Source organism: Bradysia coprophila, chromosome III, assembly GCF_014529535.1.
Source record: "Bradysia coprophila strain Holo2 chromosome III, BU_Bcop_v1, whole genome shotgun sequence".
NCBI classification, from domain to species: Eukaryota; Metazoa; Arthropoda; class Insecta; order Diptera; family Sciaridae; genus Bradysia; species Bradysia coprophila.
In genome coordinates, this window is record NC_050736.1 from 2,150,148 (window position 1) to 2,163,384 (window position 13,237).

General features: G+C 37.0%; 1 protein-coding gene across 1 annotated transcript; it reads right to left on the reverse strand.

Annotated features, from left to right (window-relative positions):
- Positions 1-2,333: 2,333 nt before the first annotated feature.
- Positions 2,334-3,455, reverse strand: LOC119077914 (uncharacterized PE-PGRS family protein PE_PGRS46-like). Its single transcript, XM_037185294.1, has 2 exons — positions 2,817-3,455; positions 2,334-2,613 (listed from the first exon to the last, which is right to left on the reverse strand). Exons 1-2 carry the CDS (start codon positions 3,313-3,315, stop codon positions 2,549-2,551), a joined length of 564 nt encoding a protein of 187 aa, XP_037041189.1. The 5' UTR covers positions 3,316-3,455; the 3' UTR covers positions 2,334-2,548.
- Positions 3,456-13,237: the final 9,782 nt, after the last annotated feature.

Here is a 13,237-nt window from a genome sequence, read left to right on the forward strand (position 1 = left end):
AGACGTGACTCACTCCTATGTGACGTTGGTGAATGTTTTTATTTATGTTTTTGTTCTATTTTTTTTCATTCAACTTGACATGTATAATCTTTTTCTGTTCTTTTATTGTAAAATTAAAAATGCAAGTAGTCAGGGGGCGGATGCCATTGACGAAATAAATAAATAAATAAACTTGATTTGAGTTCATTTTCATACAGTGTATAAGGTTCTTGACTTTTGGAAAAATGTACTGCTACTGCCTGGATTTTTTTTTCTCTGCCGTGGAAATGTTGTTTGGAAACTAGCAAGGACAGCAGATTTTTTTTTAAATTCTAGTACATTTTGCCGTGAAGTTATTAATGTCAGCGCTCTATTTTTGTGAACCAACTTCAGTGAAGTTATTTCACTCCTATGACATTACATTTGATGGGTATTTTACCAGAGTGAAGTTATTGCATCTGAAAAAATTGGGGTGCAACGAGGGTTCCCTATGAATTTGTCGCTAGCTTTTCGCATTTTGAAGTTAAATTATACAGTGAGATAAGAACTTCTGTGTGGTGTAGATATTAAAGAATCCACCCAAATAAATAAAAATGAATAAAGCAAAACCCCAAATAAATGTTCAGACATTTACAATTCTGCGAATACATTTTGACTCTATTTGGCCACTTTTCTTTCGGTGTGGCAGAGTCTGCCAGAATCAAACTGAGACAGACTGTGAAAAACACCAGAAAATTCCTTAATTCGCTTATGTAAATACAATACGAATTAAATAAAAATCAATCTCACATATATAAGCATAATAGTTGGCAAAAGCATTGTGAATATAAGTGCCATCACCGTGCTTGATTTAATAGCACATTACACTTGAATTAAATAAATTGCTCTTCACGTTCAGGCTTTGTGAAGAGCTCCACTTCAAATATACTTCAAGTAACTTTCTCCGTGCCGTAGTTTTACAGACTTTTAAGGGGTTTTTACCATCATTCACGTATACGACAAAGTTATCAATAATATTTTGCAATGGGGAAAACAGTGTATTCTGCCTTTCATCATGCTCAGCTTTTTTATTATTAAAGTAGAGATGGTGTTTGAATGTGCACAATCACAAATATTCTGGTTAATATCAAACAGCAGGGGTTATCAAGTTATATGTGTGGTCTTGTCGTATACACACACACAAATAAATATAACCATCGATTCAAAACGTGTCGTACAATTAATTCAAGAATGCTTTTTGTTTTATTTTCATAGATAAAGCATTTTTGTCTGCATAATCATTAATCAATCGATATTTCCGTTTTACACATTGTTGTCGGTGTCTCTCCCACGTTTTTCCGGTTTCTCTTTTGATGCTATCCATTCAAAATTCCATCCCCCCACTTTCATGGAAAAAGTTTAAAGTGCTGATGCATCGCTATTGCCACAGATTTAATGTCTGTTTGTTTATTGGATAAGTAAATAAGGTTCATCTCTCGTTTTTTGTTCAATCAGTTGCTAATGACAAGGAATAATTCAATTGGGAAAACCATTTTGCATTATAGCAAAGAAAATTTGGTGAGGCTGATTTTCCAATATTGACATGGATATAATATTCATTGTAATCAATAAGAAAATGTTTTATCTCCCATATTTTTTCGTATACATTGTCTCTGTAGTATACTTTGTGTATGGAATGGATACGGTCATTAATCTTATATTTGTTGGATAAATAAAAAGGAATTTTATAGAGTGGAGATAAATCTTTGAACTTTAATGTGTCTCTGTTTTTATTCGGAGTTATAGAAGGGATCATCATCCACTAGCTCTTAAATTAATGTGCATGTACGCATTTAAATTGTTTATAAATCGGACAATAACGTAAAGTTGAAGGGATTTTTGTTTTAATTCGATGGATTTATACAGGGGTCACACATTGTTGTGCTCCGCCCATTATGTAAGATATATCTGATTCTGTGAAGATCTGTGAAGATGGACATTTTTGTGGATTATATTCGTTCGGCTGCAGAAATAAACGACATACTCTGATAAAGCTGTATAGAAGGACAAGTTGAAAGAAATGAAGGAATAGATTAGAAATCAATCTCATGAAAGTACTTACATATCGTCTATCTCAAACCATAGTATTTGCTAAAAACACAATGAAATTTCAGTGTGTTTTTAGCAGATACGACGGTTTGTCGCGAGATAGACAATATGTGTATAACAGGAAATCCAAATTTACTTTCTTATTATATTTTCCTTTGATTAACTAAAATACACTTTTACTTTTCTCATTTTCTTTCATTCATCAAAATTTTGTATTGTCTAATAAATGATAATTAATAAGTTAATGTAAACAATAGAATAAATCCACTTATCAGAGACTATTGACAACTAATTTTAACATATACACGTTGTTGAAGATGAGCCTGCACCACCAACTGAACAACCTGCACCTCCAGCTGCTCCTCCGAGTCCGCCGAATCCACCAGTTAGACTCTTACACCCATTTCCACCAATTCCACCATTTCCACAAGTTCCACCGACGCCACCTGAGGCTCCTCCAGCTCCTCCAGTGCCTCCATTTTTACCAGAAAGAATTGCGTTTCCACCCTTTTCCTCCAGCTGCTCCATTACCGCCATTTTTACCACCTAGAAATACAAAAACATCAAGGTATATTTTTGGTGACTGTACATCCTAATGATAAATTTTGTCGATTAATTTAAATGACTTCTTAGTGAATCACTACTGTTTCTAATTGAATGAAAAATGACCAACTTTTTTAAATTAAAACCTTTAAATTTTCAATGATATCATCGAAAGTATGTATATAAAAAATAGGAAAGATAATTACCAGTGGCTGCACCACCAGCTCCACCAACTCCTCCAGAACCTGGTATTCCGGTATTTCCAGGAGCAGTTCCAGCAGCACAGCCTCCAATACCTCCTGCACCTCCATTACCACCAACAGATCCACCCAATCCTGTAGTTCCTGTACCTCCAGCTCCACCGACACCTCCTGCACCTCCAGAGCCATCAGTGCCACCAGATGCTCCGCCTTTTCCTCCAGCTCCACCTGGAAAACCTGGAGCACCTACTGCCGATTGCGAGCCGCCTATCCCTCCGACTCCACCAGCACCTCCATTTCCAGTTCCAACTCCGGCACCTCCATTACCACCAGGACATCCAGGACAACCAGGATCGCCTGCTGTACCTACTGATCCAGCACCGCCAGCTCCATTAGGAGGAGCTCCAACAGCTCCATTTGAAGCAGAACAAATCTGATTACAGGCTCCATCTGTAGCTGCAATATAGAACCCACCAACAGCCAAGAAAAGTATACATGCGGTCATCTTATTTTTCGAAATGTAAGTTTATTTTGAGAATTTGTAGTTGTAAGTTACTAAACACTTATTAGTAGTTTAATGATACCTGCAGAATTTCCGAGTCTTATATAGGTTTCAAATGAAAATTTTACAGAATTTTTTTTTGTTGTTTCTTTGCTCAGCCCGCAAAAGAATTATTTGGGTCTTATAATGTTATTGTTCGAAATATGCAAATATCTGATGATGAATTTATATGTGCAGCTGCAAATTTTATAGTGTTGATTTTGTGGGGTTTTGAGTTTGTGTGGAAATTTCTGATTGATACTCGTGAGCTCAGTGTCTTTGCTTATATTTTCCCCAATTCTTATCTTTGTTTTTATAATTTTCTGCGCCGTATTTTCAAGTAATTTCTGATTTACAATACATTTAACTTTGAAATGCGAGTCGTTGCTCACACTTTTTGATTAACCTGATTTACCATGATTAGCCAGTGATTAACCAGGTCAAACAAAGTAAATTAGCTACAAATCGTGATAAATCAATGAAATATATTCGTTTACCTTGGTAAATAACTATTTTTATCTTCCATGTGTGACTATTTCATACATTACTCGTTTCTGTATATAAACTCTAAGACATACTTTATTCTGGTTTTCTAGGGATATAATTCTATTATTACTCTTCTAGGGTAAATTTTATTTCCGTTTTTTTATTTTGAAGAAAAAAACCAGTGACCCGACGGAGATTCGAACACGGAACCTCTGACTTATGAACAAACTACGCTAACCATTTGACCACAGAGTCTTCGGGTATATCAGATATACATACCCTCATGATTGTCTTATGCCGCATTGTGCGACTCAATTTATAAAGTATATAAGCAACATGTACTGCAAAATGTGTCGCGTGTATGTGTGAATGCCATGTTTGGTTTCGGTTAGAACGAAAAATAATCAAATTTTGACGAAACGGATACTCTTCATTCAAAATTTCTTATTTTTATTGCATTCGCGGTGTGATTCCCCGAAAAATTACTTATCTAGAGCGCTAATTCATACATTAATCGTTCGCTGTCAAAACAGTCATATGTTGTTGTCTCGTTTTCGCTCATGCAATAAAGCATTGTATTTCATATGGAGTAGGATTCTCGCTGTCGCTCGAGGATCCTACTCCATATGAAATAAAGTACTATTTTTGTTTTACCTCAAGATTTCTGTAAATTATTTATATCATATATGCCGAGAAATATGCCATCGCAAATGTGGTGTAAAAATGTGTAAGAAAGCGCAGGGACTCAGTGCTCAGCAGAAATTCGTACGAATGAAAATCAACTTACGATAAAGAGATGAGCATAGTTTATTTGCAATTTATTTTGATAAAATGATTAAAAAAAAAAAAAAATGTTTGGTGCGGGAAGAGAACTCACGACCTCATGCATAAAAAGTTTACGCTCTAGCCAATTCGGCCACTGAGACTGATGATTCCACTTAGTTTTGTTGTCATGAAACCCCACATGTATGTAGAACATAAAAGCAATGAACATAGATGCTCGCATAGATGTGTTAGTAAGTCTGTCGCAGGTAGTCCGATCAATTTAAAAAGTGCATGCATGATGCACGACAAAATGTCGCGTGTGTATGTTTAGAACGAAAAATAATCAAATTTTGACTAAACGGATTCTCGTTATTCAAAATTACGTTGTGTAGTGTTTTATATCAGGATTTCTGTAGCGTCATTAGTTTTTCGATTGTACAAATATCTGCCGAGAAATGTGTCATTGCAAATCAATATGACAAAAAGGCTAAGGTCTCGGTTTACAGCAGATATTCCTTCGATTGAAAATCTACCTACGATACCGGAGATCAGTTTATTTACAATTTTTTGATAGAAGATTGAAAAAAGAAACAAAAAAAATGTTCGTTGTGAGAATAGAACTCACGATCATGTGCATAAAATTGACGCGCTCTAGCCGATTCGGCCACCGAGACTTACGATTACATCTCGATATGTTGCCATAATTTGCTTGATTGTCACACATGATGCTTGTGTACTAGTACTAGATACACCAAATATTTCAGTGGTGTTTGTATGCCTTCGAGTTTATATACAGAAACGCTGAATGTATGAAATAGTCACACATGGAAGATAAAGCATTGTATTGGTAGGCGAGAAAAATTCTCGAATCACTTCTTATGTACATATTGTATACACACGCGTTCGCTACGCTCACTTGTTATATACAATATGTACATACGAAGTAATTCTCGAATTTGTCTCGCCCAATGAAAGTAGATAAGTAGGTATGGCCAGTCCATACAAGTCGGAGCACATACGGATTTGCATGGCGCCACCTCAAACGAACTCATTTCTAGTGGAAATTTGCACTAGAAATGAGTTCGTTTGAGGTGGCGCCATGCAAATCCGTATGTGCTCCGGCTAGAACAAATTTGAACGTTTGGCCATACCTATCTATTTACTTTCATTGGTCTCGCCTACCAATAAAGTACTATAATTTTTGGTAATTTGATAATTTTTGGTTACCAAAAATGAGTTTCTTTCCATACCACTTTCCATGAATCTTTAGTGTCGAAGATGTGCTCGTGCAGTTGCTTTGCTGTGGCGATAGGCGGCTTCCGGAATTACAGCCGACTGACTTGAGGCATTGAAGCATCATGATGGAGAGATATGTTGTGATTTGACAGGACTTTCCCGTATTATCTTAGCAAAGCGTGTTGCCTTCGTTCTTCTGGTGGTGCTTTATCACAGAGAGCGTAGGTAGAGCCATGGCAGAGGTGTGGATCCGACCGTACCAGTTACGATTCGAACGGCTTCGTTGAGTTGTTTGTCTACTTTTTGTGTGTGTACTGTCTATCTACGAAGAGCAGCAGTATTCAGCTGCCGAGAAAACTATGCCCAGTGCCGTTGTTTGTTGGCACGATAGGATGCACCCCAAGTGGTGCCAGAATAATATCTTTAGATTAACGAGATTACCCACCCGAAGGCATAACATCTCGTCCTCTCTAAGAGGAGTACATCGAGATTACCGCTCAATCAGCGCGTAGAACTACCTTTAAATGCCGGTGTTCATGCACCAACATTACCAAAGGTGGTGCCAGTCAATTTTTTCAGCAAGTTGTTTCTTGTGCTGATTTTCTTCTTGTTTGAAAGTTAGCGAACGGTCGAGCGTGACTCCCAAATAGGCTGAATTGAATTCATGTTTCAGACACAAGCTGTCGGACCAGATTCTTAGCTCTAAGGATAAGGAGTCTGCGCGGTTGTTCAGGTGGAAGGCCAATGCGACGGTTTTCGATGCGTTTGGAATACCGGCACTACCGGCAGTTATTAACGTAATTTGCCATTCAATGTTGTGTTCTATTCTTGGAATCTTTCGTGTTGGAACGCATATGTTTTGTCATCGGCGCACACAAATTTGCGCGATTTTGATGGTGCGAGTTCGTGCACGTACAAATTGAACATCAAGCAGGATACAATTGAACCTTGGGCCAGGCCATTGGTGAGATTTCTGACACCGATTTTTTGCCAGATCATTGTTCAGCTTTCTCACATCGCTTTTTTGATCGTTTAGGAAGACCTGCAAGAGCCTATGCTGCTGACAGATCGATAAACACGACGCCTGTCCTCAGTTGTTTCTGGAATCCCGATTCGATGTCATTGGTAAGTAAAAGGACCTGGTCATCGCATCTACGTACGGTACTGAAACCACCTTGGTCATCTGGCAGGATTTTTTCAATTTCTGGAAACATACGGTTGTACAGTAGACGTTCCATTAATATTAGCGTTTCTGGTTTTTCTTCGTCCTTGTTCGGTTTTGGCAGTGCCCTTACTTTTGCTATTTTGAACGCTCGTGGTAGGATGTTCGTCTTGATTATGTTCGTGGAGAAGCCTGCAAGCCACATTCTGCATTTGGGTCCAGAATTCTGTTTGTTTCGTGGAGAAACATCTGGATATTTAGCTGCTCTTTGGTGTCTTTTTTCGGAAATTACGATATTTTTTGGTTATCCCGGCTCAGGAAATTTCTGTCGTGCGGAGCTTTTGACGTTTATATAAATTTTCGTGCGATTCTATTCGGGTTCAATTTCGTTTTTTTCCTGAACAGCTTTGGCGCACCACCAAGTTTTCGAATCAAAGCCTGCTTATAATACTGACACTATTTGCCCGTACGGTCGATAAGCATTCTTATAACACTGAGACTATTCGCGCGTACGGATACTACTGACTAGGATCTACCAAATATTATAAGGCTATTTTTTGTGCGAGGCCTGTGGTCGACTTAACAGTAAGAATAGTAACTCAATTTCATATTGGCAATTAGTCGGATTTATTTTCCAATTGAATGGGTCGTTCCTGCTGAAGAGCTTGAAGAGACTATTGATTTGCGTTTGGGACTTCCCTAGACGACAGTAGAAAATAAATAAAACTAAAAATATTTTATTCCATGACTCTGAATAGATAAATAGATAATAGATAAAAATAGCGCCAATTGATCGTTAAAACTGAAGATAATAAAGTTGTCAAAAACATTATTATAATTGATGAAGGAAACAAGTTTGGCTCAGTCAATTAATGTCATTACCTTTGAAACAAGTACAGCAAGACTTGCAAACCGGAAAAAAAAAATTATTTTCAGTATCCAGATAAACCTAATTTTGTGATAATGCTTGATCGTTGTGAGTATAAATTTGTGGTTGAATCCAGTTTGCTTTCAGACTATACATTTTGTGATCTCTTGCTGCACTTCATTAGTTTTTGAGCAAAGGACAAAATGGGAATAAAAAAGTTTTTGATAATTTTTGCTTTGCTTCATTTCGGAAAAGTATCTGACGCTCAGACTCGTGAAATTAGACGTTGGATTGAGTCACCTAGAGTAACAAACTGGGGAGAATGGAAAGCAACAGAAATGTGCCCGCCATTTACTTGGGCTATCGCAGTAAATCTAAAAATCGAACCGGACCAAGGTAGTGGTGATGACTCTGCAATAAATGGCATAAAACTCACATGTGGTACCTGGGATGGACGTGAAAGCAGCGAAATTACCAGCGGTGAACAGCGATGGGGATATTATCGTGGTAAGAAATATTGTAACAACGGATTGGCCGTTGGATTTCAACTTCGTTCTGAGCCTGATGTCGGAACTGGAGATGATGCGGCCGCTTCTGATCTTATCGTGGTGTGTAGATCAAACTCAGGCGCAATGACAAGAATGGTTGCTGGAGGAGTTCATACATTTGGAGACTATACAGCAGAGCAAATTTGCCCAGATGGAACAGCCATTTGTGGACTTACAACTCAAATTGAGCCCGACCAAGGTAAAGGAGATGATTCGGCTTTGAACAATGTAAATTTTGCTTGTTGTCCGTAAGCTATGGATATTCTTATTTGACTACAACATGTAAATCTAAAAATGGAAAATATATAAATGTGAAAATTCCATCAAAAGTTTATCATCCGTTTATCACCAACTTAAGTACAAAGATGTAATGAGTCGTTTTAGAGTCATTACTATTGTCCATAAATTTACCCTTACCCAAACTCTTCTTTATTTAAGGCCAACCCCATCGATTTAGCGACCTCTAGTTCTAAGATATCAAAATTATAGCAAGAATGCTAGACCGGTCAAACGGTCAAAAGTAGATGAAGGCAAATATTTATAACGATTTTAGAGGAGTTTTAGAGTGGGGAAGAAGCTTCTTATGTGCGCCAGCTTCGCCTAAAAAGTTTATTCCCTTGACTATAAGTGGAAAATGTAAGACCGCAATTCCAACGGCGAAAGTCCAAATCACCTTTCTGAAGCATATTCGAATCAATTTATATGACTTCGGGTTTTGTGGTATGAAAAAGTACCGATGCCTCTTAAGTAGTCATTAATTTCCGTTGAATATTGTTAAAAGAATTTTTACCTATCGTAAGAAAAACACACATAAAATACACATGAAATCACTGAAAGACGAACAAAGATTTAGTTTTATAAAACGAAATGTTAGTTATATTTTTAATAAAGACATGGGTTTAGGTGGTCTGTGGTTTGAAGGTACATGGGTCTTATAACTTCATTCAGTCTTAGGTCAGAAAAGTGAGTTTTGGAGGTAAGTTTAAGCATGGATTTATATGACATTAAATGCTTTCTGGTGATTCCGACCAGTAGGTTAATTCATGTGGTTAAGTTCAGTGAATGGATTTTTATTGGACTAGTAATCTGGGATCTAAGCTAATTTTTGCGTGAAATTGTATCCTTAAGAAATGTTTCCCAAGCTTAAAAGGCTTATGAAAGACAAGATTTGAACGAGTGTGAACTTTGCGGCCAGAACGAAGCGAAGCTTATTTAAAAATGGTTAGAAAACTGGGACTGCAATTATTGGAAAACTTAGTCAGTTAAGGGACCTGACCCAGCGAAGAGCTGGGGCCTAGTTATACTGTATTTTTTGGATGTATACATATTTTACAATTTTTCTTTCCTCGGCGTCAATTTATTTACTGTATTTCTGAAGTCTCTGAATCATTTTCAACAAATAAATTTAGTGGACTAAATAGAAGTAATATCAATCTTATCTCTTTTAGCACACTTTAGTTAATTATTCCTGGACCGACACATAATTTCATTAACCTGCAAGCCTGATGAAGGGTCCGAAACATAGCAAAACAAACCGTCTTTTAATTTTCCAATAGCCGCTATCATCCAAGAACAATAACAAACATGTTCATTCGAACGGCAAAGAAACAAACCCACAGATGTGTCTATTTATATTTTCAATGATTCATAATAATTTAAAATGCGTAGTCGCGACCTGTTGTTATATTTTAGTAAATTGCACGCGCCAACTGCCACCTGCAAAATCGCAAAGGGGCAAGGAAATGCCCTTTTTAATAATTCAATAACAACTTATTTTTCAGCTGCGCATGTAGCTTCTACTTCAATAATCAACATCATCCGATATTTGAAAATTCAAACGACACGTTTTAAGATGATGGCGAATACCAAAAAAGTAATATTTTTTACAGATTGTACAAAGACACAACACACAACAAAATTTGTCCTATTGAATATTTACATTCCAGAAAATTATTTCAATCCACACGTTTAGTGGTATGGTACACAGCGCTGCACAAAAAAGCGGACGATTCCAACATTTTAAATTTTTTTATGGGTTACATGGTTTTTTGTGAATTTTGAACGTATTTTTATATGGTGAAATTAGAAACTCAAGTAAAGCACAGAAACAGAAAATGTGTCGGTTTTCAAAATTCCGTGTGTATTGTTGAGTTAGCCTACACAGATAAAAATATGGGATTACAATTTTTAGGTCCGAGGGGATTACTTTCAAAAAGTAATTCTTTCGGGATTAGACTTTTAATCTTCGCCAGAAATTGAAAAAATGTAATTCTTTCAGGGATTAAAAGTAGGACTAAACAATAATTGAACGATGATACTGCCGCTTAGAATTTTCCGTCTATAATTTAATCGTCTTGAAATCACACTTTTGTGTTAATTTAGTTCGAACACGATTTACGAACAAGATATGGTTATGTGAGAAAAATTAATTGAAACGGGCATTTATTTGGTGTTAAAATGGTACATTCGATGGTTTATTCTGCCTTACAATACCAGGCTCAGAATAGAAATTTTAAGTCGGTTTGTAAAGATACTACCAGTTAATATGTATATGGTTAAAGATAGTATAGAGAAATTCTAGATTGAAAATGGCAATAAGGCCAATTTTAGCAGCGAACTATTTCACATTACTATGGGAAAACAGACATTTTTGAATTTAAATGGTTCAATACTTATAAAGAATGGTAAGGAAACTACAGAAGAATATAAAAATGAAAATCATGAAAAAATATCTAGGTTTCAAGTGACGATCTTGCCATCTGGTAATTTGCATTTTAATCCTAATTTTAATCCCACGAGGAATTAGTTTCTTTGAAACAACGGTTCACAATAAGCAACGTTGGGATTAAGAACAAATTGCAGCAATGGTAAGATCGTATACAGAAGTGCAGGAGGTCCCGGATTCAAATCTCGTCAGGTAAATAAAAAAATGATTTCTGTTTAATAAAAACATTTCTCATTCCAGATTCACAAAAAAGCTTCTTCTCATATCAGAGGTTTAGCTAAAAACTGTAGTATCACACAATATCCGATAAAGAAATCTTTTTTTTCATTTTTTTTCTGAAGATAAAGTAGGAAGATTAAATGATATTTTCGTCTCAACGCATAGTAAACAAGCGTCAAACGTTAGGGCCTCAAAGATTAAAATTTAATTCCTCTAGGGATTAATTATTTGGGATAAGTTCAAGTAATCCCTGAGGGGATTAAATTTAAATTCTAAAAAAGATTCGGTCGCGTACTGTTAATCCCAAAAAGATTAAGATCTAGGTCCATATTTTTATCTGTGTAGAGTCTCACCGTTCTAACGATACCAAATATGCTGTGTTTCAATGTGGCCAAGTAACTTTCTTATGGACTTAAGCTAGCCCTTACCGTGTATCGAGTATCGACTCAGGACAAGAAATAACGCAGTTACAAAAAAGGTGGAGTTAATTTTAAATGTGAGTCATTTACAATCTTTCAAAGTTCCAAGTCTATGCTTGCAAATTCTGCGTTTTTAAAAAAAGATACAAATTTCAAAGTTGCTTTATCCTCTCTCCAACAGTTTTACCAGCCGTTGTTGCCAAAAAGGCAGTGAGCACAATTCATACTACCAAACTCATGGTATTAATGATCTGAAGCTAACGGTTTTCTTCACGACAATGACATCGAAGTTGAGGAAAGTATCCTCTGACGTGGCTCACTTGATTCGATAATCTTTCATTATCAATTATCGTACTACTTGGGGAGCCTCGATGGAAACCCTCAAACTGACCTATACAACCTACATTCTGCCAGTTTTATGTTTCGGAGAAGAATTATTGATCTGCGCTAGCAAATCAAACTGCAACAAATTAGATGTCATTCAAAACCAGGCACTGCGAATAATTACCGGAGGAATCAAATCAACACCCATTCCAGCAATGGAAATGTTCTCCGGAATTCAGGCGATGACACGATTTTTGAACGATATTCTCACAACGAGAAATATCCCGAAAGAATTCCGAAAGAGCAAAGTAGTGATTATACTCAAACCGAATAAACCAGAGGATGATCCGGCTAGTTATAGGCCAATATCCTTACTCAGTGCGTGCTACAAGCTTCTGGAACGCCTTATCTACAACCGGATTTACGATGCCATCGACGCGAAACTGCCACACGAATCAGCTGGTTTCAGAAAAAACCGACCAGATCCTAGCTGTATCAACTTATATTGAACGCGGCTTCGAAGAGGAACTAAAAACTGGCATAGCTTTTGTCGATTTGTCATCCGCCTACGACACTGTGTGGAAGGATGGCCTAATGTTAAAGTTCATTGACGCCGTACCGTGTTCAACTTTAGCTCAACTATTAAACAACATGCTTTCCAACAGGCAAGTGAAAGTTATCATGCATGGTGAACGCAGCAAGACAAGAATTTTAAACAATGGCCTACCCAAGGCTCAGTTCTGGCTCCACTACTTTTCAACTTATACGTCAGCGACATGCCTCACACGCAGTCACGTAAATTTGGATATGCAAACGACAATGCCCAAGGAACACAACACACAAATCCCAAGTTCATTGAGCATACTCTCAAGAATGATCTGGCTATCCTTGAAAAATATTACAGTGATTGGCGTCTCCGTCCGAATCCGGAAAAAACCGAGGTAAGCTTCTTTCACTTAAACAATAGAGAAGCGAACAGAAAACTGAATGTGACGTTCTGTGGAAAAACGGTAAAATTTAACCCAAACCCGAAATATCTTGGGTATACGATGGATAGAACGCAGACTCACAAAGCCCACCTGGAGAAAGTAGCACAAAAGCTCAAGACCCGTAACAATATCATCCAAAAGTTGG

Bases quoted from the DNA above. Each gene is read 5' to 3' on its own strand.
- LOC119077914 (XM_037185294.1), bottom strand. From the start codon at position 3,315: ATGACCGCATGTATACTTTTCTTGGCTGTTGGTGGGTTCTATATTGCA. The intron at 2,614-2,816 runs GTAATTATCTTT...TTGTATTTCTAG, and splicing joins AGCTGGTGGTGCAGCCACTG to GTGGTAAAAATGGCGGTAAT.